The sequence below is a fragment of the Cavia porcellus genome, unplaced genomic scaffold, assembly GCF_034190915.1.
Source record: "Cavia porcellus strain 051 isolate PalLab524CR breed Dunkin Hartley unplaced genomic scaffold, mCavPor4.1 scaffold_20, whole genome shotgun sequence".
NCBI lineage: Eukaryota > Metazoa > Chordata > Mammalia > Rodentia > Caviidae > Cavia > Cavia porcellus.
The window spans coordinates 65,860,332-65,884,961 of record NW_026947503.1 but is presented as its reverse complement, the minus strand read 5'-3'; the positions used below and the strand labels follow the sequence as shown (position 1 = coordinate 65,884,961).

The 24,630-nt window shown below is 49.8% G+C and overlaps 2 protein-coding genes across 19 annotated transcripts in view; one reads left to right on the top strand and one right to left on the bottom strand.

Annotated features, from left to right (window-relative positions):
- Positions 1-24,630, bottom strand: part of LOC100714278 (protein THEMIS3-like) — a 47,814-nt gene that overhangs the window by 15,073 nt on the left and 8,111 nt on the right. The window lies entirely within an intron of this gene.
- On the top strand, positions 5,641-20,280 carry LOC106026397 (uncharacterized). Of its 16 annotated transcripts, none has more exons than XR_010041547.1 (7): positions 5,661-7,090; positions 8,522-10,704; positions 11,190-11,314; positions 11,876-12,010; positions 13,203-13,253; positions 15,360-15,892; positions 19,858-20,280. XR_010041547.1 is itself a non-coding variant. In XM_063231961.1 (2 exons), the coding sequence occupies exon 1, from the start codon at positions 17,480-17,482 to the stop codon at positions 18,479-18,481; it is 1,002 nt and encodes a 333-aa protein (XP_063088031.1). In that variant the 5' UTR covers positions 15,899-17,479; the 3' UTR covers positions 18,482-19,253; positions 19,858-20,280. The 16 variants fall into 16 exon arrangements, 1 of the variants encoding a protein (XP_063088031.1); XR_010041543.1 differs by having other exon boundaries at positions 5,662-7,090; positions 15,000-15,892; XR_010041546.1 differs by adding an exon at positions 15,000-15,139 and having other exon boundaries at positions 5,663-7,090; positions 11,876-13,253; positions 15,760-15,892.

Below are 24,630 nucleotides of genomic sequence, written 5' to 3'. Positions count from 1 at the left end.
TCAATTATACTTTATCTGATGATATAGCCAATTCTGTTGATGATAACAAGAGACAGCACAGTGACCATGGTAGAACTCCTTGTACAACAGATTTATATGTCTTTTTAGTTTTATGTGTCTATAGGAAAAAGTTTAGTTCTGTCCTGCTTTGTTCTGTTTCTCCCTCTAATATAGTAAGGATAGAAATACATGTTAAGACTCATGCTTGCGTAAAACCTATAAACAATTAATGAGAACTGATCTTATGACACATGATGAAATGAACAAATACTTTGAAGGAAAGAAAGGGGCACTGCAGTACCCAGTGCTGATTCTGGAGTGTTATGATGTGAAATCCAGCAATGTTATTAATCTTTGTTCAGAAGGATTTTAATCTAATAAGTTTTGTTAGGTCTCAACATAAATGAAGATATGGATAAATGCATACATGCCTAAGTGTATAGGATTGATAGACATAATACTTAGTTTTTGTTGGATAGTTGAACAGAATTGTTTGCAGTCTCCCTCGTCAAATTCCCATTTGTATGTTCCACTAGTGTATCTTGAACAGCTATTTGTGGGGGGACAATATGTATACATCAACTAGTGATTTACTACTGTTTATTTCTTTTCTTTGAAAGTATGTACTAATTCTGCCCGTTTTCTATTTTGTTTTGTCTTTCTTTAAGTAAAAAAAATAAACTTAATTTTACAGCAAATGCATACCATAACCTTTCTTTAAGTAAAAAAGTTACTCGAATTGTTTCCATGGGATTAATGCTTATTGTACAGCATGATATTCTAGTTTGCAAAAAACTAATGCTAGAAAATTGTGATGCAACAGAATTGGAATGTTCATTTTTTTTGAAAAGAATTTCTTGATTATTTTGTGTGATAAATACACTCTTACACTGGCTTCCAATGGATGCTTGGGAGGCTGGTAATACTCATTCTGGAGGTGGAAACTGTTACATGTATAATATGGCCCAGGTGGTTCTTGAACAAAGAGGAGCAGAATTTAGTACAGTCTGGGGGAAAAATTCTCAATTTTAAAGCTTTGCTTTTCACAGTTAGAAATGATTAGTTAAGACTTACAGTCAGAGCATGTTAGTGGGCTGGAAGCTATTGGGCTCTGTTTTTTAGCAACACGTAATTTGAAAATTAAAAGGATCTTGTTCATTTTCGTTTAGGTAGCAGTTTTGCAAATTAAATTGTTTAAGATGAAAGTGTGTGAGTAAGCATTAGGCCTTCTTTTTAATCCAATTGTGGTTTCCAAATTCACTTTTAATATACAAAGAAGCTGGAAATTAGCCTGATACCTAATGGGGCAGAAAACTACTTATCTCGATGAGAAGAAGGGGGCTGGCGAAGCTGCCCAGTTTTACATTTAAACAATGACCGCGGATGGCTTCCTGCAGGGATTACTCTGGCGTGGCTGCTGTGGCGGCTTGGCTGTCCCCCGCCGCTGGGCCCTTTTCCCCGCCGGAAGACCGACTCCCGAGCGCCCTCGCAAGGGCCCAGGACCTTGCTGTCCTCTGCAGGAGCTTTCCTGCTTCCCATCATTAACTTCCACTTCACAGATACCCTCCAGCCTGGAACCAAGTATTGGAAATCAGAGCTTCAGCTCCCGATGGCTTTTCATTTTCTAAAAATTTCTGATTAAACTGTATTAATGGTACACAAGAACGGGTTCAGTGGAACGCTTTGAAACACCCTGGTTCCATTGCTGTGGGCCTGAGGAGAGGCAGAGGCATCCTGGTGGCGGAGGAAAGGCGCCCATGCCAGGAAGCAGAGGAAGGGAGAGAGCCAGAGAGGGGGAAGAGGCCGGGCACAGGCATCCATAGGCACCACTTCCTGCGACTGGACATTATCACAGTGTCTCTGTCTCTTCGGCTCTGAACCCGTCAATGGATCCAGTCACCTCCTAGGCCGCACCCTTAACGCTGCTGGCTTAGGGTTTTGCCCTCCATACACAAGTCTCTGGAGGACACTTCCTGTCTAACCACGACTTTCTGCCATCCCCGGGGTTGTGCGGGATACACGGGCTCTCAGAAATGGTCACTCCAGGACCAAGTGGGGCGGGAACAATGACCCCAGGTCCCATCAATCCACACACTGAGCTGCCCCACACTCCAGTGCGATGGAAACCAGGGTTTCGCTTGCAGAGAAGTGGAACCAGGGGAAGCCTGGCCTTAGGGTTCTAGGCACAGGGACCCAGCAATGAAGGACTAACCCGAGAGTGAGTGGATGGTGAGCTGTGTTCCAGCCAATGAGGACCCAAGCTGCAGCCCAGCTGGGCTCTGGGGATGGGCACAGAGAGGCGTTTTCAGTCCGAAGGAAACGACAGGAAGAAAAGGCACTGCAGAATGAGCTTTCACAACAGTAAGGAAGAACAGGTTTGTTTGTTTGCAGTGCTGGAGACGAAACCAAGGCCCTGCACACACCAGGCAAGCGCTCTACCCCTCAGCCACTGCCTCAGCCCAGGAACAGCTCCTGCACTCCTTACAGTGAAAGAAGATCAGGAATCAGGGCAGCAGCTGACTTTGCCACAACAAACAAACCAGCAGTGTCATTAAAATGCAGTGGGAAGTGCATCCTCCCCACTGTGACCTCCAGGACATGGCACTGCAGTCAGAACCTGCACCCCCAAACCCATAGGGAGCACTCTCAGGATGCGGGGACTGGGGAGGTGATTAGGTGGCCAGAGTATCACCCACTGTGAGGGCCTAGGGGGTCCTCTCGCCCCTCCCACAAGGTGAAAACCCAACCCAGCAGTGCCACCTAGAGATCCAACAGTGGCCTGCACCAGACACAGCGTCTGTCGGGACTTTCCTCCAGGCTCCAGAGGAGAGCAGTCAGTTCTGCCTTTGACAGCATTTTGTTATAGTGTCCGGAGCAGACTAAGACATCTGGACAACTGCTGGTCAGTTTTGGAAGTGATCTATATGACCACCAACAGAGAAATGGATAAAGAAAATATGGCATTTTTATGCAGCGTGGTCCTATTGAGCCACAGAGCAAACACTGGAGACATCTATAGGAAAATGGAGGCACCTTGAGACCACAGTCCTGGAGAAATAATCAGACACAGTTTTAATATCGCACGGTTTCTCTTATTATGAGAGACCTAAAATATAAAGAGCAAAACAAAAGCTGGGTAATACAAAACAGGGAGACAACAGATCTTTTGCCATAGGAAAGGGACCAAAAGATGAAGGAGGGGATAAAAAGGACCCAAGGGTGCCACGTGCTTGTGCTAGCTCCCGCACTGAGTGGGCCCGTGCTGCACTGCACACCTGTGCTCACAAAATCAAAATTAAAGAAGAGTAAGGGCAGGGTAAGCATTTCACCTGTGTAAGGCCTCAAATGTCACTCGCCATGTACTTTTCCTAAGGAAGCACCTGGAAGAGGTCCCTTCCCAAAGGCAGGGAGCAGCTGAAAAGAGGCACAGATGGGACCCTAGAGGACAGGGGCAGACCGTGGGGCGCCGGGGAAGGAGCCACCAAGGACATGGGGCTGGCTCCTGAGGGGGGTGTCTTAGGAAACAGGCAGAATTGGACTGATCTTCTGAAACATTTGAATGGATTTCTGGAAAATTTGAGGCTAAATCAACAATAGACAGAAAGAAAACCAAGACAAAAAAGCTATGAAAGAAGGAAAATTATACTACATATGGCTCAGCTGTGAATAACTTAATTATTGTAATGTAAATTGTGTGTGTTTATGTGGTTTGAGGTAAAAAAATCTACATATTCATCTATAATAGAATCCAAGAAGCACTATTTTTAAAAAAATCAAGAACTAGTATACATCTACATATCTGCAAATTCCACATCTGGATTCAACAGAGAATGGAAAATATTTGGCAAGGAAAAACTGCATCTCTTTTGGATTTGTACAGGCTGTTATGGGTCATTATTCTCTAAACAACACTGCATAACAATTACACACGCAGCACTTACACCACAGTAGACCCACAGGTCACCCAGAGACGGGAGAGTGCGCACAGGCTACATGTAATTACCGGGCCACTTTACAGAAAGGACGTGAGCACACACACCTTCTGGTATCCACAGGGGCTTCTGGAATCAGTCCTTTGTGGATACCGAGGGTGCTTGTGTTCACACTGTATTTAGAAATATGGAGGCAAAATCCAGAAGCAAATGCTAGCGAGTTCTTGTCTTCTAAAGAGTCAGAACTGTGGTGGAGAAGGGGCATCTCTTGTTTTCTATGAGCCTTATGGAATGATTTGACTTTTAAAAGTGTTTACATAAATACAGGTCCATGGAAGGGAAGAAGGGAAAGGAGTAAGATAGGGAGAAAGGGAAAGAGAGACGGAGAGGAGGAGCTGAATAGATTGGTTCACTTTACGGTGATGTTCAGTGAAGTCTTGTCTAGTTACTTTCTCATTGCTGGGACAAAACACCCGACAACTACAAACTAAAGCAGGAGAGGTTGATTTGGCTCAGCCTGCAGAGGTTCAGTCTGCAGCTGTCTGGCTCCAAGGCAAGGCGGTCTAGCAGGAGGAGGCAGCGGAACAGCAGAATCAGCCCCCCTTTTATTCTGCCAGGCCACAGGCATGCTGGCCGGTGTCACCCACACCCACAGAGAGGCCTCTTCCCTCAGTAAGTCTATGCAACAGCTCCCAGAAAGGTGCTAATCCAGTCAGCGGGCTGACCCAGGATCACACACCCTAGACCCAGCATCTCTGAAAAGCCCCACTATGAGCATGTGGGGCTTTCGGGGGACATCTAGACACAAACCACGACAAGTCCCTTCTCAGGAGCATTCACATTTTAAATGGTGACACAAATGCCACTTACACTTGGACCCAAACAAGTACGCCAGGCCCTGTAGTGGGTGAGTAGGGGTCTGCATAGTGCCACGTGGTCTGAGGCCCCTGCGGCCCTTGTAAGCCACAGCTAAGGGCAAGAGGAAGTGGGGTGGCTGAGCTGAGGAGGGGAGACACACAGTGGGCTCCTCTGCTGGGGTTGGGGTGCAGGGCTAGGGTGTAACTCAGCAGTAGAGTGCGTGCCAACCCTGGGGGAGGCCCAGGGCTCTGGTCTCAGCCTCTGGAGGAACAACAGGGTTATTTGTTCACCTCTGGGGCTGCCCACAGGCCTGGCGGGCAGAGCGCTGAGTGAGGGCTTAGGAAGCAGGAACTAGTCTTTTGGGGTGAATGACACCTTTCATGAGAGGCCTGGGAACTCAAGCTCCACCCAGCAAGTGGAGACTTGGCTACTCCCTGAGGACAGGGTGATGCTTATCTGGCATCCTTTCTGATGACTGCATGTCCTGTGGGTCAGGAAGACACCCCATCCTGACAGCCACACCTGGCGAAGGTTCCCACTCTGGAAGACTTGAGCCCAGGGAAGGGAAGAAATGCAGAGCTCCCCTGGCACTCCAGTCCTGGACAACTGACCAGATCACCCAGACAGCTGCCCTGTGACTGATGTGACGGAAATGCCTGACAAAAGTGTGATTGACGTCCTGGGCAGAGGAGGAGGGGGAATCAGCAAGAGACCATCACGCTGCTGAGACGTGAGGCCTAGGGATGATTTATTTCCAGAATTTTTCATTAATAACTCTGGACCATGGGTGACTACAGGTAACTGCAGAGAGCTAAATCCAGGTTTGAGGCATGCAAGCAAGAAGACAGAAAGCAGAATTGAAAACCACACAGGAGACAGTAGCAGCCATGGGAGTATAAGTGATTTGTCCGTTTTTCATACTGATTCCTTCCAAATTCACACAGGCTACAGGCATTGCTTTTTACTAGAAAGTATAAATGAATGTGTGCAAAACTCCTGCAGTAGCACTAGGCTCGCACCATCCAAATCGGGCTGGTCATACAAAACCTCCACCAACATGTCCCGATTCTAAGTCCCTGATCGCTGTTTGTTTCCAGTCCTTGTATCAGATGTTGAAGTTTTAGAAAATTCCTTAAGCCATTCACGCTGTCCACCCAGAGAATTAACGTGGGTCTCCCGTTATCCAGCGTCTCTGCTGAAGTTCCCGTTTACTCTGCGCGTTTCAAGGAGTTTCTGCACCGCGCATTGCTTCAAGTGATTTGACCAAGAGTTTTATTCCTTGTTGTGCACGGTACACAGCAGTCATAATTAACAAACCCAGCTGTCACTCAGCCCGGAGAGCGTCAAACCCAAAGGCCACGGAGGGTGTCCCTGAAAGCAAGACCACGCCAGGCTGGCGGGAGCCCCATAAATATTATAGGACGGTGGCGCTGACCCACACTCTTTGACAGAAACATTAAAGCACGAGGCTTTGACACCCTCCTGAATTCCCCGTCCCAGAGCGCACCGGGCTCCGGGCCTGGAGCAGGGCTGGAGGCTCCAAGAGGTCTCCTGCCTGTCGCCCTTGCTCTCTGGTCACACAGAACAGAACAGGTGGGGTGGCTCTCTACCTGCGATGCAGGGCCACAGAGACCACCGCGCTCTTCTTTCTGTAGACCCACGATTCCTCCGAGCCCAAATTCCCACCACGTCCGGAAAGGTGCCCTCCTCGCTTTTCGGATCATCCACTTCCCCCTGCCCTGAAGACTTGCAGGAACCGCGCAGGGCAAAGGCCTGCTCTGTTGGGGGGCCTGCAGGGCTCCCCGCAATTCCGTCCCCGAGGCGTGGTACCGCACGGCACCACTAGATGGCGCCGCAGGCACACAGAGGCGGGCGCCCCGCGCCTCCCAGCGGGCTCCAGCTAGGGCAGAGGCAGCAGAGGACTGCAGGGCCCCGGAACGCTGCAAAGCCCCTCTGCAAACAGCCGTTTTGCACACAGCTGTCCTCGGCACCCGAGCATTGTTTAATGTTTCCCTGAGTGTTGTTTCGGGGGGTGGGGAATAGGCTGGGCTTAAAATCAGGGAGCAGGATCTGCTCTGTAACCTACAAGGAGACTTCGCTTTCTGGTACGAAGGGCGAGAAGTGCAGAGTTGCTGGGGGCCGAGTCCGCGGAGAAGTAAGCGCTGCATTCGGGAGCTTGGCTGAGGTCGGGCACTCCCAGCCCATCCTGGCAGGGCTGCCACGAAGCCCGTGCCCGACCCACTGTCCACCGTGGTCGCGAAGCGCAGTGGTCTCTGGACGAGGACCTCGCTGGACAGCAGGTGACCTGCAGTGGGCAGCAGGTGGGGGCGGCACCGAGGGCTGGAGAGCGAGGCGGGCAGGCACGCTGGAGGAGGCACACTGTCACCTGTCGGCCCTCCCTCCCTCCCTGACACCTGGAGGGATAGCTGGACGCATCGTGCTGCTATGTGGTACCCAAATCACCTTGGCCCCGAGGATGAGGGCTTTTATTAGTGCAGGGCTGCCGGAGGCAGAAGCCAGAGCAGAGCATCTTACCCATGGCCCTGTGTCCTGCCTCAGGCATTCCGCCCCAGGACCTTTGCCTGGGGCCCTCGGGGTAACCTCAGCCTTCTCCTGAGAACCCCAGGCTCCTGCCTGCTCCTGGGCTGGACCCTGGATCCCCACCTTGGCCAGTTTCCTTGCAGCCCGAGGCTGTGCACCGCACCCTGCCCTCAGCCCAGCAGCAAGGTGGCCCTCCTCAGCACCTTCTAGCTCCTCCAACTCGGGCAGGGCCCAGGCCCAGGGCTGCCTCACTCCCAAGGAATGGGGCTGCTGGTCCCCTGTGTCAAAAGACAGTGATGACTGCCCGGCAGGGACCTGGATGGCTTAGAGACAGTCGCCTGTGTCCAGGGTCCCAGGACACTCTCCTGAGGTTTTGTTACTGTTTTGTGGTTTTCCTGTTATTAGCATTTTTAATTTTTAATGGGTAACTAGAAATTGTTCTTATTCACAGTCTGTAGACCATGACATTGCAAAGCTCTTACCTGGACAGAAAGAAGGCTACACCCAGCTAATATAAGCACCACCCCATGCTCTTATCTTTTCGTGGTGTTTTTGTGCATGGGTGGTAAGACTGCTTAAAATCCACTGTATTAGCAATTTGCAAGAATAAATTACTAACTAAAGTTTCTGATTTTCTTCAGTTTCAGTTACCTGTAGGCAAATGTGATCTAAAAACATCAAATAGAAAATTCTAGAAATAATTCAAGAATTTAAAGTATTTGTCCTTATGATGAGCATGATGAAATCTCTCCTGTCACCCTTCTGTCCTGCCCGGGATATGAATCCCTTCTCTGCAGTGGGTCCACACTGCGCCTGCTACCCACCCATTAGTAACCAGTAGTGACCTCAGTCTTCAGACCCACTATCACAGGATGGCACTTAGTTTACTTAATAATGACCCGAAGCACAAGAGGAGCGGTGCTGGCAATTGTATCTCCATGTATGGTTATTACTGCTGTTGATCTCTTACTGTATCTAGTTTATAAATTAAACTTCACTATGGGTACATATTAGGTATTGCAGGCAGAAATGGTTCATCGGGCCTCAGTGCTATCTGTAGTTCCCAGCACCCTGAGACATTCTGGAATGAGCCCAGGATGAAGGGACCACTGCATTCTCACCAGGTTGACAATCCATGTCTTGAATTTATTCCACCTGTCTGACTGAATTTTTATCCCTTCTTTTAACAGTCTTATTGTTACTCTCAGCAGATGTTCTCCTGCCCACTACACAGTCACCAACCCCTCCATTTCCTGTGTGCTTACCTCCAAGTTTCTACAGATGTGTCAGGGGAAATACGACACTTGTGCCTCATTCCTGCCGTGGTCTGTTAAGTATGAAAGTTACCCTTCCGGAAAAATCCAGAGGCCTGGAAGAGCTCTCCTCCTCCTCTACCCCCAGCCCATCTCTGTCTCTGCAAAAGCAAACACAGCCCTGGGGACAGGAAGTGGTTTCCTCCCACTGGGAGTTGTGGTCTGCAGCTGGTTCAGTGCCTGGGGCATTTAGTGCTGGCACTGGGCGCCTGTGGGGGGTGGTGAGAGCAGAGTGACCCCCAGGACCCTGCCTCACAGGCAAACCAGCTTTTCCTGTCTTCCTGGCCCTTACTCAGACCACCACATTGCGGGTCCCTCATTTCCAGCAGCTCCAAAGATGGGAGGAAAGAACACAAGGGCTGAGGCCAGTGGAATTTCCTGCCCAAGTCTGACTTTTCCATTATTTCCTGGCTGCCACCCCCTGTCCCTTCCTGAAGGATGAAGCTGTATCAGTCCCACTCTCTCTCAAGTATCTGTCTTCATCCTTTCCCTCCCTGCTAGCAGGAAGGCAAATGGATGGATGGATGGATGGATGGATGGATGGATGGATGGAGGCATGGATGGGTATTTCCTCCTTAGGAAAGATCCCCAAACACAAGTCTTTTGCTGGGACACCTTGCTCAGCCTCTCCTGGCCTGGCTGAGCAGCCTGATGTCCACCCCCTCCCCACAGCCAAACTGTAGCTAAATCAGGAGCCCATCAAGGGTACAACCTTGCACTCAACCAGACTCATTTTCTTCGTCCACCAATCAGAGTTCACCCTAGTGATTTTGTTTTCTGGTCTTTTTTCTGAAACCTGCTCCTTCCCGGGTGCTCTGGGAGCCTCCCCTCCCTTGGTCCCCTGCAGCCCGGAGTCCTCGACCTCTTTGCCCTTTCTTTGTACAAGCTCAGCTCTCCACGTGGCCTGGCACCACCCGAGGGCCTCCCCTCTCTTCTCCTCCTAAAGGCCACTTGCAAGCCATAGGACCACCCACCCTGCTCCTGGGAACCACTGTGCTCGGGGGTCCCAGGGGCTCCACACTCAGAGTTCAAACTGACCTTGCCATTGCTACTTCCCACCCAGCCTTGGGAACCCCAACTCAGCAGGGGTGCCCCATCACCCATGTCGGTAAGGATGGGCCCTTCATAAACAGCCATCTGGCCCATTGTGTGGCCTTGTCCCCAGCTGCCCCCACATGCACCTCCATGTGAGGTAACAGAATCCCCTGGAGTTCGCCTGCAGGTAGGTCTGGCTCTGGCTGTGCTGCTAGGGTTTGCTCTGTTTATACTGGCCTCTTTCAGGCAGCTGGAGACCATTTCTTCCTCCCTGCACCTCTTTCTGGCTCAGTTGGGCGCCCCCATAGATCGCTAGTAACACCAAGGTGTTAGAGGATGGGGGTTCCTTGGGATCACGGTCCTGGGGGACCCAGGGTCCACAATGCTGGGCACAGAGCTTAGCACTAGGGGGCGCTGAGTACCAGCTCGATCTCACTTGTTTAGGCTGCACTCAAGAGGATGTGAGGCTGGGGGTGGGGTAGGGGGGGGTGCACAGCCCTGGCACAGCGGCTCAGCACTGAGCAGCCGTGGTCCTCATTTCCATGTCCACAAACCTGGACGGTGATTTCACACGAGTCCGTCCTTGGCAAGCAGTTGCCTAGAGGCCGGCCCTCGGGCGGTAGTATTTCCACCCTAATCTGTTTTTGGTAAGGATCTGTTGATGGAGCCCAAAGGAGAAATGGCTTGGCCTTGTGGAGTGGCTGGAGAAGTGAAGAGGTTGGAGAAGAAAGCACAAGAGAGTGGAGGGGTCATAGTGTGGACCGAGAACATCCCCTGGAGGTCCCCAGCCCATGGCCCTGTTGGGGGGGTGGGCCTTTAGGAGGCGGGCCCTCATGGGAGGAAGTGAGGTCACTGGGGGCGTGGCTTCAAGCGATACTGAGGCTGTGGACCTTCCCGTCTCTTTCCCCTTTCTCAGCTGCCGCCAGGACGTGAGCAGCCTCCCCTGCCGCACACCCCCACTGTGATAGATGGTGCGACACTCTGAGCCGGAGCAAACCTCTGCTGCTTTTCAGTGATTGTCTCAGGTATTTTGTCACAATAATAGAAAGCTGATCAACATGGGAGACAAGGCAAACTTTGGGAAAACAGATCCATCGGTTATCTTTGTGTAAGAAAAGTAGAGAGACTTACATTACTTCTTCCTAGTGTCATCTTGGGGTGTGTGCATGTGCATGTGTGTGCGTGTGCGTGCATCGTAAAGGCTACAGTCTGGTATCAGAAACTGAACATAGGTCTATAAAAGGATATAGCTTGTTATTTATCTATCTTAAATCTAAATTTTTTCACTTAAAATCAAAGATTGTGATGCTTCTTTTAAGAATTAATTTACTTCACACAAATTAAGTTATGGCTTTAAAGGTTTTCCTCTACTTCCTTGGGAAAGGTATTTATGCAAGGATAAAGCATTGTGATAATATTATCATGAGCCAGCACTGTAAGCCTCAAACTCCGCCGCATCTTGTTGAGTTTAAAAAATACATTTTAATCTTTTCTCCTCTGGCTGTCCTAGATGTCACAAGAATGCTAACTATACTGAAGAATGAGAGAAAGAAATGGAAACTGAGTCAAATATTGAAACAAATTAGAAAGAAATCACTGTGTAGATCTCTACTAGAAAGTAGGTCAGAGATAAAGGTACGTGGAAGTTATTTCATTTCCCATAACAATCACCTGGTCATTTATTTCTCAGACTGAAGACTGGCCCGTCCAACAGCAACAGAAAGTGAACAGTGTTTTTCTTGGTTAGATTCACTTGACCAGGGAGTGCTGAGCTAACTGATGGAGTAAGGGACTGGCTCCCTTTTCCTCAGTTGGACAATTCTGTCTGGATACATAGGCTTTGTGCCTCCTCCTGGGCCTGGACCCAGATGGGTCCAGGGAGGGAGCCGAGGGGACCCTGAGTCCTAGCATGGGAGCAGGGCTGTGTCCCTAGCCAGCCACCCTGCCTGGGAACCACAGGATGGGCAGCCAGGTGGCCTGCTCTGAGCTGTTGTTCCTCAAGAATGAGCTCCCGTCTAGGCTTGAGGGTCACTCCATAAAGGCCTTCGCGGCTAATCTGTTAGTCCCTCCATGAGTATTCCTGAGTTCTGCTCCATACGAATTAGGAGAACAATAAGATTCAAACTCAGTGGCTCTTCAGAGTAAATCTGTCTGTGTTTTTCCTGAGTCTTTTGGTTTTTCTCCCTGATGCTCCAGCTGCTGCTCTCAAAAGACTCAGCCTGGTTTTCTCTGATGATGACAGTGGATAGAGACGCCAGTAGTCGGAAAGAGGTCACCTCTGCTGACCAACTCACACATTCAAAGATGTAATGGCACCGCCTGCGGTCTCTGGTGAGCTGAGTGAATCTCACCTTCCGATAACTCGGAAGGAAAATGCTCCTGAGTGGGAAGAATCATCTGGTTTTCCTTACAGACCGGAGGCGGAGGTGGAGCCTGAGGAGATGGCTGTGCTGGGTGCAGGACTCAGGCGTGCAGGGTCCGGTAGGGAAGACTCTAGGGAACCTGCACAGCCTGCCCAGAGAGTCATGCTCTGCAGTTTCCAGTCCTTCCTTCTCTTCTCGTGGAGAGGCCTCTATACCCAGGGCCCCTTGGCTGCGGTCCTGAGCTCTTGCTTTCTTGTTGTCCCATTCCCCAGGAGACCCACACGGCCGTGTCTGAATGAACGCAGGGCACGGCCTCATCGGTTCTACACTGAAGGCCTGTTTCTAATTTCCTATGGAGAACCATGTGACTTTCTAATTCAGGAAAACGTAAACTTCTTACTTTTAACAGACAAGAGTTGTGCATATCTGTGGGGTACAGCGCCATGCTTCTGTCCACGTTTGCATTACAGATTCAGCCAAGGTCTTCGTCCTACCTCTCCCTTGCTGATCTGGACCTTTTCCATGGTCTGTGTGTCAAAAGTCTGTTTTAGAATTTTTTTAAAAGTTATTTTGAAGGTAGTAAAATACAACAGAACAAGACAGAACAAAGCCAATTGAGACAATGCAGTGAAATTGGTACAGAACTTCACAGCAGGTTACTGGGATAACAGTAATAGGTACTGAAAGGGTTTTGGCCCAGACAGGACACTGTAGCCAGAAAAGCCTCAACTGGAAGCAGGAAGCCCCTATCTCCCCTGCCCCTAGGAATTTACCTTTGATGCCATCTTCCCACCCTTGGGAATTTACCTATGGTGCAAAACCTAGGACCAATGGGCTACCTGTATATCCCTAATGCCTGCCTTAGGTTCTACCCCAAACTGAGGCTACATACCCCCATGCCACATGTCCGCCAGAGAGATCGCCGGTCGCCAGCAGTGGGGGTGCCAGTCATCTCTCTCCATGTTCTCAGAATAAAGGCCGCTTTTCATTTTATACTTCTCATCTTTTGGAAATATTTTTCATCTTTTGGAAATAATCCTATGATTTGGTGCCGTGACTCGATCGGCAGGCGATTGACTCCTGGGACACACCCAGTTGAGTCCCCTAGCCAATAACCAGATAACATCCTGGATTAATTCCGAGCTTTTTCCTCTCCCAAGATGTCCTTGTTGCCAGCCTCCTGCACTCAGCATCGGCCAGATTGATTTCAGGTGAGCACTCCCCGGGGAACTTTTGGCACTGGGCAGCCCCAGTTGACTGTTCTCCCCCGTTTGTGTGGGTCTGTGCATTCTCATGTCCTTAGGACAGCCCAGGGCAGGGTTCTTTCTGGGATAATCTGTGTCCACACTCTATAAAATCTCTCACGTTCTTTGGGTTCGGATAGCCCAAAGCAGAGATTTTTGGACCGCCCACACTGAAAGGACTGCCTCACTTCCCTTAAAGCCTCGAGCTTTCACGGGCAAAACTGTTACTGACCCCACGTGGGCTCCACTCGTAAATCTCTCAGTGATGACTGGAACATACAAGTTTTTGGAACCGTAGCCGCCGCGTGGTGCCACAAACGAGTGACGGCTTGTTCTGGACCACTGGCTTATTTATTGCCTGAATCAGTCATGGGAAACGTATTTTCTAACTCCCAAAAGATGCCTTTACAATGCCTAATTTACAATTTATGTACTCTTAAAAATTAAAAGTACCATAAAAACTAAACAATTAACTTTTTACTGCCAGGAGGTCTGGCCAACCTACCCGCTTAGTGGCCCAAGGCTTATTGGCTTATTGGCTTATTGGCCCAAGCGTTGGCCCAAGGAAGGAACATTTGACCCCTGTATTCTCAGGAATTTGTATGATTTCTGTCAGACTGGCGACAAGTTATTAGAACTCCCTTATGTTCAGGCCTTTCTTGTTCTGAGAACACGCCAGTCTTTCATTAAGTCTTGTGCTCCCGCTGAGATACTGTTAGCTAACTCTACCGCACTGCAAACTTTTCCGTCCTGCCCTCAGGATTCGCTTCAGGATGTTCCTCCGGTGTTTTCCCGGCCACCGCCTGCCTACCCCCCAACTCGTCCCTGCCGTTACCTCCCACTAGACCACTCTCCCCTCCCCCTATGCCTGATTCTCTCAGCAGTCCTGGTCCCAATGCATCACAGATACTTCCCGCTGTGCGATCGTCTCCCTCTCCGCCTTCTGGGACCCAAAACTCTCCCAGCAACTCTAATCACTCTGTTAGCGCTTCCTCAAAGTCTCCGATTTCTTGTTCTCCTGAGAATTCTCCATCCCCTACAGCATTCTCACTGCCTGCCCACCATACTGTCTCGGTTGCTATGTCCTTCCAGCAGGCCGCGTGATTGTTCCAGCTTGCGCTGGGAACAGTCGCCATGTTGCAACCCTCTGCCACGTGGCATGGTGCTGCCATGTTCAGGAGGGTCACATGGTGACAGGGCGCCGCCATGTTTTGGGTCACGTGACAAGGCGCCGCCACGTTCCCAGCACCCTCACTGTCAACGGGTGCCCCCTTGTGGCTCCTCTTGTGAACTGCAACAGCCACCCTGTTGCAGTGCACATGATGCTTCATTGTGCTGCCGACAGCAGTCCTCTCACTGCAAGGCACACAGTGAGACGCCATCTGCCTGTGTTTCCCAGGGTGACCGGCAGCAGCTCTGTAGGCCCTCTACAGATGATTGCTCACATGTGTCTACCGGATGGATGGCTGCCCAATGGCCCTCTGCTCCGGCATCTTCTCCTCAGGCTCTGCTACCACTTTGGGAGCAAGCTGGCCCTGAGGGACGTGTCAACATCCATGTGCCTTTTTCCCTTTCTGATCTATCCCAGATTGCCCATAAATTAGGTAGCTTCTCTGTTGACCCACAGAATTATATCAGGCAATTTAAATTCATTACTAATTGTTATGATTTACATTTTAAGGATGTTTATGTGATTTTAAATACCACCCTTAGCTCACAAGAGTGAAATCAGCTGTGGCAGGCAGCTCGAGAAGAAGCTGATCGCAGGCATAAGGCAAACACCACTGAAAACGACCCTGGGCCTGTAGCTGTGCGAGACCAAGAACCTGACTGGAACTATCAGAATGGACAAGGTTCAAAAAATTACATAAGATGATTGTCTGATTGTGGGCCTTAATAAGATTGCTTACAAACATACTAACTACAACAAGTTTTTAGAACAGGTCCAGGAGGCTAATGAAAACCCGGCTGTGTTTTTAAATCAGCTTTGGGAAACCTTAATCAAGTATACTAATGTAAACCCAGATTCTCATGAAGGGATGATTGTTGTTAACTCTTTATTTTATTTCACAGCCTGCTCCTGATATTCGTGCAAAATTACAAAAGGTTGAACATGGCCCTCAAACTTCACAAGGGGATCTACTTAAATTAGCCTTCCGTGTCTTCAACAATAGAGATAAGGTTTAAAAGGAGGAAAAGCAAGCTCAAAAATTAAAGTTTGCTAAATGTCAGTCTGACCTCTTAGCAGTGGCACTGGGAGCTCCCAAGATAAGAAATCCACAAGGTGTGGCTGCCCGAGTCCCGCCTGGACCGTGCTTCAAGTGCAGCAAGCAAAGACACTGGGCAAAAGATTGCCCTAACCCTGGCATTCCTCCAGGACCCTGTCCATACTGCAACCTTAGGGCATTGGAAGAGTGACTATCCTAGCCGCCAACGAGCGGGTAAGCCATCCTCTAATCCCTTGCCCTCACAGGAGACTCCGTCAATGCCAGATTCATCACTGACTGACCTGCTCAGACTTGCTGCAGAAGATTGACGGGGCTTGGGGCTCACAGCCCCCACTCCGGTAAACTTGTTGGAGCCCCGAGTCTCACTGGAGGTCTCAGGTAAGATAGTATCTCTGCTTGTGGATGCAGGGGCGACTTATAGTGTATTTCCTGAATTTTCAGGACCTTGTAGTAAATCCTTGATTTCTGTTGTGGGCATTGATGGCCAGCCAAATTAACCTTTGTAGACTGGGCCTATCCTGTGTAGATTCCAGACTCTTTTTTTTACCCGTAGCTTCCTAGTAATCCCAACATGTCCCACTCCCCTTTTAGGTAGAGACCTTCAAAAGCTTAATTTTTCCTTTACTTTCTCTTTCTCCACAGCCCTAATCTCCAAACAGCCTCACAATGCATTGCAAAGCCATTCCCTCCCCTTCCTCCTTCTCTGGTTGACCCCATAGTTTGGGACACATCCAATCCCACTTTGGCTACACATGCCACGCCTGTTTTAATCCATCTCAGGGGTCCCTCAAAATTCCCTGTGTTCCCAAATACCCCATAGCCCCCCAACATTTAAGGGGGCTTAAACCCATAATTAAGCGGCTTTTATACAACAGTTTTCTTAAACCTACCCATTCACCCTACAATACTCCCATTCTCCCGGTACTCAAGCCTGATGGGTCTTATCGCCTGGTACAGGACCTTAGGGTAATTAACAGTGCTGTTACCCCCACTCACCCAGTGGTGCCAATTCCTTATACTATGCTCTCTCATACCCCTCCCTCCACCACTCACTTTACAGTTATAGATCTTAAAGATGCCTTCTTCACTAACCCCCTACAACCTGATTGCCAGAACCTCTTTTCATTTACACAGACTGACCCAGACACTCTCAGGTCTCAACAACTTACTTGGACTCCCCCAGGGGTTCAGGGATAGTCCCCACTTCTTTAATCAGGCTCTTGCTACTGACCTCACAGAACTTGATCTCAAACCTAGTGTTCTCCTTCAATATATAGACGACCTCCTATTATGTTCTCCATCCCATATGTTAGCCATACACCACTCAGCAAGTCTTCTTAATTTCCTTGCTAGTCGTGGATACAGGGTCTCTCCTGCTAAAGCCCAGATAGCCTCCCCAAAAGTCAAATGCCTAGGTCTTGCTCTCACCCCCACTACTCACTCTATCACCTCAGATCATAAGGCAATTCTTCGTGATTTCCAGGTGCCCACAACTAAACAGCAGGTTACATCTTTCCTAGGTTTAGCTAATTTCTTTCGTCTCTGGATTCCTAACTTTGCAGCCCTAGCTCAACCCCTCTACAAGGCCACTAAGGGTCCCTTATCAGAACCCCTGGACCCTACTAGGCCCTTTCATATGCCTCCTTTCATAAATTAAAAGAGGCTCTCCTAAAAGCTCCAGCTCTTACCCTTCCTGATCCCACCCAACCTTTCATCCTATACACTACCTTTCAGAGCCACAATGCTATAGGTGTACTAGGACACAAAAAGGGACCTTCTTTTCAAGCAGTAGCTTACTTATCAAAACAGATCACACAGTAAAAGGATGGGCTTCTTATCTCTGAGCTCTTGCAGCTGCAGCCCTCGACACAGGAAGCTAAAAAGTTTACATTAGGGCAATTTATTACAGTACACTCACCTCATCACCTACGTGAGCTTATCTCACATAAGGTGCTCCCTGCCCTAATGACCCCTTCTCGCCTTCAACAGGTACACTTAGCTCTCTCTCAAGACCCTTGCATCTCTATTGCAACTAGTGATCCTCATGAATGTAACAACCTTAATGTAACAACCTTACTTCCCACCTCAGAGGGCCATCCTCACCATGACTGTATTGAGTTTTTACAGATGACTCCCACCCCTTTCCCTCACAACAGTAGCACACCTCTCTCCTTGGCTTTTGACACATGGTTCATAGATGGCAGTTCAACAAACACAGACAACCAAAAAAAGGCAGGATATGCAATAGTTAACCAATCAAAAGTTATAGAGGCAAATACACTGCCACCTGGGACCTCTTCCCAGAGGGCAGAACTTATTGCCCTTACAAGGGCCCTTACACTAGCAAAAGGCAAGATTATAAATATATACACTGACTCAAAGTATACATTTAGCATTTTACACTCTCATGCCTCTATCTGGCAAGAACGGGGTTTTGTTACCACTCAGGGAACCCCCATCATTAATGCTCCCCTTATCCTTAAACTACTAGAGGCAGCCCAACTTCCAAAGCAGGCAGCAGTTATTCACTGTAGGGGACACCAAAACTCTACAGATCCTATTGCTCAAGGCAATGCCTTTGCAGATTCACAAGCCAAGCTAGCTGCACAAGGGCCCTGCTTTTCTCATCTTCTCCCATTAGTCCCAAACACTCTACCTCAGCCTAATTACTCACCAGAGCAGTTACAGCTATTTCATAAACCAGGTTACACACAGAACACTCAGGGATGGATTCTTCAGGGATCTAAACTTGTTCTCCCACATCAACAGGCCTTAGACATCATCACTAACTTACACAACTGTTTTCATATAGGATCACAGGCCCTATACAAACTATTAGCCCCAGTAGTCACACACCCTTCTCTAAAAGCTATCATTCTTAAGATTACTCACACCTCTGATCTCTGTGCCAGGACCTCTCCTCAGGGACGTATGGCACCCCTTTCCTTTCCTCCCCATCAGTTTTGAGGACACAACCCTGGTCAGGACTGGCAGATAGATTTTACACATGTGCCCCGCCACAAAACTCTCAAATATCTTCTCACCTTTGTTTGTACTTTTTCAGGATGGATAGAAGCCTTTCCCACAACCAGGGAAACTGCTGATGTAGTTACCAAAATCATATTACAAGAAATCATTCCAAGGTTTGGTCTACCTCAGAGTATTCAGTCAGATAATGGTCCCGCCTTTATTTCTCAGATCACTCAACAGGTATCCTCAAGCTTACACATCACCTGGCACCTACACATCCCATACCATCCGCAATCCTCAGGGAAAGTAGAAAAGGCAAATGGCCTTTTATAGAGACACACCTTACAAAACTCACTTTAGAACTACACCAACCTTGGCCTCAACTTTTGCCCTTAGCCTTAGCCAAGCTCAGGGCACTTCCCTGGGCTCCTACTTTCTTAAGTCCTTTTGAACTTATGTACAGCAGGCCATTCTTACTCCACAATCTTCCTACTCCCCAAAACCTCCCTCCCCTGGCCGACTGTGTCCCAGTTCTCTCCTTTCTCTGACACCTGTTGCGACAACATGCTGATCTCTGCCTTCCACAATCCTCTGGAGAAAACAAACCAGATCTTCCCATATCCCTAGGAGATCTAATTTATCTCAAATGTTCTAAATCCGCAGGACTACAACCAAGGTGGAGTGGCCCTTATTTGGTCTACTTGGCTACCCTTACAGCAGTCAAAGTTGCTGGACTCCCATCCTGGTTTCACATCACTCAGGCTAAGAGGTGCCCTCCCAGCCCTAAATCTGATCATTCTGAGTGGTCATCTCATCTTCTGTCACCTACCCGTCTCCATCTCACAAAGGCCCACAACCACAGTTAACAGGCTATGTCATGTTTTGTTATCCACTTTGGTTCCTAATTTCTTACATTCTATTAATGATCATTTTTACAGCAGGACTCTTGACAGTCTTTCCTAAAGACTCCCACATCATGCATAAGATCATCTTCATAATGTTCTATATGATAACAGTCGCAGTTCTTTCCACCCTCAGCTGTCTGGTTAAACGTGACGTCCCTGAAAGCCTAAGCCCTTACCTTCCCTATACTGGTATAGCCACCACCTTCCCTGCTCCCCCTGTTTTTTCCAGTTCAACTTCTGGACCGGAGACAAGTTTTATACACCTACCGTCTTAACTTTTATGCTTTCACTTGGGAGAGTAATCACTTCTCATAATATCATTTCTCCTAACTCACACTTAATTGTTAGAATTCTGCCTTACCGTGGAACATGTCTAAATCAAAGGCACCTTTCCCTCTACCTCACCTGGGTCCTTAAATATGACAGTGCCACATCTCCTCATAATATCTTGTCTCTTTGTTTTTCCAGTCTAACATATGTGTATTCACCAGTGAAGTTGTCCTGGCCAAAACACCTGGCACCAGCGTCTACCTGGGCATCAACCTTCATCTCTTCAACTCCCCTAGGCTCCAGTACAGCACCCTCTGCCAGCAGGAAGTAGTTAAAGAGAGAAATCTTTGCCCCTTTTTATAATAATAATAATCATAAGACAGGATATGAAAGGGTTTTGGCCCAGACAGGACACTGTAGCCAGAAAAGCCTCAACCGGAAGCAGGAAGCCCCTATCTCCCCCGCCCCTAGGAATTTACCTTTGACGCCATCTTCCTGCCCCTGGGAATATGGCGCGAAACCTAGGACCAATGGGCCACGCCACGTGTCCACCAGAGAGATCGCCGGTCGCCTGTCATCTCTCTCCGTGTTCTCAGAATAAAGGCCACTTTTTATTTTATACTTCTCATCTTTTGGAACTATTTTTCATCTTTTGGAAATAATTCTATCAGGTACCACAGTATATCTCTTTATCTTCACAATAGTTGTTCTTTCAATCAGGTATAGCAAAATAAAATGAAATATAGAACATTATAGAAATTATGCAAACAGAATATTGAATAGAGCAATACAGCATAAAGCAACAGTGGTAAAAGTATTTGCCTTCAAAGAGATGGTAGAATGAAATCCTCCTTTTTGCTATATTGCCTGTGGTCAGCCTCCCAAAAGATGCTCAGACTTCTGGCTCCCGCTTGCTAACAGGGCGGGGGTGGGGTGGGGAGGTGGGATGTTTGAGTCTCAGCCCATGCACTGGTAGGCTCACTAGCGCTTAGCAGGGAGGTGAGCTGGTTGCTTGCATTCCAAGTGCCCTAAGTTCCAACATGGCACGGATCTCGGGAGTGTTTTAGCAATTTTGAAGTGTGCACTCTGATCCCCTGTGGCCACCACACAGTACAGATCGCTGGAGCTTGCTCCTCCAGCCTGACTCCGACTCCGTGCCCCAGTGACTGACACCCCACCTTCCTAGCCTCTCCTTTCTAGTCTGGTCCCGCGCGTCCCATGAATAGTAGTATTGGTCCTTGTGTGCCTGGCTGACGTCACTTAGCATAATGCCCTCCGGTTCAGCCTATGGGGTTGAACGATAGGCCTGCCTTCTTCTTCAAGGCTGCATGGTATTCTGCTGTGTGTCTGCACTCATCCTCCATTCGTGGGTGCTTAGGCTACTTCTGTCTTCAGTGTTGTGAATTATGGTGAAGAAAATAGGGAAATCTTAACATGAAAGTTAGAAGACATCTTCCAGATAGGTCACAACAGAGCAGGACTCAGGACTTCAGTAAGAAAGGTGACTCTACCCCTTTCTATAGCTCAAGTGTTTAGTCAGCTAGCAACACCAGAGAGGTCCGTGGTAGATTATGGGCCTGGATGGCTGCTGGAGCCTGAGGGTACAATTAGGTCAGAGTGAGGTGTCAAAGTCTTCCTATTGCAAAAGCAGGAGCAGGATTCTGCACCGTGGAAGAGGGCTGCTCCAGCAAGGGGAAGGGCAGGACTCCATAGACCCAAGGCCAGCTGCTAGGTCAGCGAGCTCTGTGCTGCGAGCTCTGTGTTGAGCTGGGAGATAGCTGGGGACACAGGTGTGCACAGGGCCCATAGCGGAGCTGCAGTGCTGCTCAGGAGACAGCCCGGGAGAAGGGCAGGCAGGTGGCCCCAGACTCCAGTGTTGACTCAAGCCTTAACGGTGGGTGTATGGGGTTGGTCTGTTCTGTGTCTTGTGGCGATTGCATCCCTTCTGCTCCTGGGGAAGGCTGAGCCCACCCTGTTCTGGTGACAGCAGCCAGAGCAGAAGCCAATGGTGCTCTGAGACCCCAGGATTTGGGAAAACCAGGGAAGCCAGGCACCAAGTGGGTCCTGCCGAAGGAGGAGAGTGACCATAGCACTTGGTTTGCAGACCCAGCAGACAGACACATGACGGGGACAGGGGTTTCAAAGGCCCTGTGCGCCCAGTCTCCTGTGAACTGAACCACTGGGGTAGGGGAAGGGGCGCGCGGCTCCTCCTCAGGAGAGAGGCAGTGATTCAGCCGAAGCAGAGCTCGTCTTTCCTCCTCTTTGCTCCATGAATGCCGTCAGTCTCCTCGATCTGGACAGTGCCATACACAGCCTCCAGGTCCCATGTGGCCTCCTCCCCATGCTGCAGGGTCTTCCTGGGTCTGGGTATTGGAACAGAGCCACTATCTCCCACTAGTCCGTCTGAACTCCGATTGGGCCTTTTCCGAGCCAGCTCCATTGCAGGGCATTGGTCCTGCCCTGGACCGTGTGTCCCCACATGTGAGGCTCTGGGACCAGTGTTGGCCTTGGTCTCCCTGGGTTCCACTTGCAGTCCCAAGTCACTTCAGGAACGCAGGAGTTTCTCCTGACGTGGGGGTTAGAAAAAAGAGTAGAGAAACTGGCTTCCTGGGGCCTTGATGCAGAGAGTTTCAGGCACTGAAAACATCCACATACCTCCCCCTTCAAAACCACCTCCTTATGCCCCAAATTCTATGATTAAAGTCTCATTTCTTTGATTTAAAAAGATGCCACAGACAGCTGTAATCCAGTCATCTGTCACATGTGCCACCCTCTACCGAGGCCCATGCATGCCATCAGGGAAGCTGACAAGGTATACAAGATGCTGGTGACTACTTGTTTGTAGAAGCTTCTAGCGCTTTCTGGAGACCCCCCTGATGCCTGTCTAAGCTTTCCTTACTCCCTCTCCTTTGCTCTGCATTTGGATCTCAGAGAAGCAGCTCATTGGCATCTTATTCCCACCTACTTTATCCTTTCTTTTTCAGCTCAGAGACCATGTTCAGGGAGCACACGCCTCCAGCGCTCCCTGCTAGCCCAGATTCACCTCAGCAACACTCAGGACAGTGCAGCCCTGCTGCCGCAAGATTCGCTGTCCCTGGGAACACAACGCGCCTCTCCTGGACACTCCTAGACACTGTGGGCCTGAAGCCGCTGCATCAGGGATGTGACTGACACTGTCTCCTCCTGCATTCCTCCCGTGTGCCCCCAGCGGACAATGTCCCGTTATCCAAGTGCTCGCTCGTGCTGCTATCTGGTGTGCTGGGAGGGGCATTTGGTGGCTTCCCTGCAGGGTCCCCTCCACCTGCTGTTCTATTTTACAGTCCACTTCCCTCTACCCTGGTGACAGACACATCAGCATGTTCTGCTACTCAGTGCAGGGCGGGGGGCTCCCACAGGCTCCGTGCATGGGGCATTAGGCAGCTGGCCAGCAGGTTCCATCCCAGAAGTGCTCATCTCATTAGCTCCACCCTGCCCAGCAAAATGCCTGGTCATCTGGGTTACAGCAATCAGGGCAGAATGGCTCCGGCGGCGGGGGAGATGCACTAGATTCTGAGCTGGAGACCATGCTGTTCTGTGAGCCACAGCGCTGTAAAGTGGGGCTGGCTCAGACGGATGGCCAGGGGGTCCATCCTGCTGGGGTTCTCACACCTTTGTCCTGCAGGGGAACCTGGGAAATGCTTCCAGGTGTCAGCCCTAGGTCATCCACTGTCGCTGTGAAGCATTTCACCAGGCTTCACGGCAGAACAGCACACTAGAGGCAGCATCTGAAAACGTGTTTTGCTCTGCTCTGAATCCTAGTGGGGGTTTTAAGAGTCAACTAGGATTTAAAAGCAGAGAAATCTCTTCTTTTGAGTTAACAAAGTGGCCCTGAGACAATGGGAAGCCCACAATGACTGGGCTCAGGTGGGTAGTAGCTAGACAGCAGATAGATTGCTCCACAAGGCTGACATTGATCCTCCATCCACTAGTTTTTAGAAAGTCACTCATTTTCTTCACTGGGAGAAAGCTGTGGGACCCAGAAGATGATGGTGGGACTTCGCAGTGACGCCCTAGGAACTGACCTCTGTGGATGTCGCAGCTCAGCTCAGCATGCTGGGGTCTGCCATGTGCTAGGGCTGAGGCTGCTTCTGGAGCCTCTGGTTTATGGGTGGGTGGGAATGGGTAGACAGATGGGCCATGTTGGTACCAAGAGAAGGGTCCATGTCACTCAGCCCTCGTTCTGGCCTGGGAGCCTCCTGGGTGATGTACTGAACCATGCCTGGGTCTTTACCTTACACGCCCAGGTCATGGGTGTGCAAGGCTGGGGCTCTGGAGGGTGCTGTTCTCTGCTTAGCTGGCAGAACAGTCACACACGCACTCAAGCCTCGCAGGGCAGAGCTGGCCACAGAGGCCTCTGGAACTAGACTTCAAGACCTGGACCTTCGTGGGGCACAGAGAGTCCCACAGCAGCCCACAGGAGGGGAGGGAGCCCTTGGGGAGGCAGTGTTCCAGGACAGGGAACCCATTGGGCTTCCCAGGCCCATGAGCTTCCAGGACACAGTAAGCATCTGATAACTAGCAAGACCCTTGAGACACACAAAGCAGAGTTGGCTTCTGGGCTCCTGTGGATTGGCAGGGCCTCTGTGGGCTGTGCGGTTCCTGTGTCCCTTCCCTGCAGATGGGTTTTGTGCCATCAACCCAGGGGGGTTGCAAATGTCAACCCAGGGGAGCCAACAGGAAGGGCCTCACTTCCTGCAGGGGACCTCTCAGTGGCCAGGCCAAGGTGTGGCTGGAAATCCTGGGGTGAGGCTCACTTCCCGTGCCCTTGGCCCTGTCTCCGAACGCAACTGACCAGTGGGTGTCCTCTGTCCCTGTCGACCACTTTTGGGATAAATGGCCGCCTATTTGCTCCATCCCCAAGCAGACTGCTCATGTGGTTTTCACCCCTCTGCTAGTGGCCTGTGTTCTCCAGGAAAAGCTGGCCTGGCCACC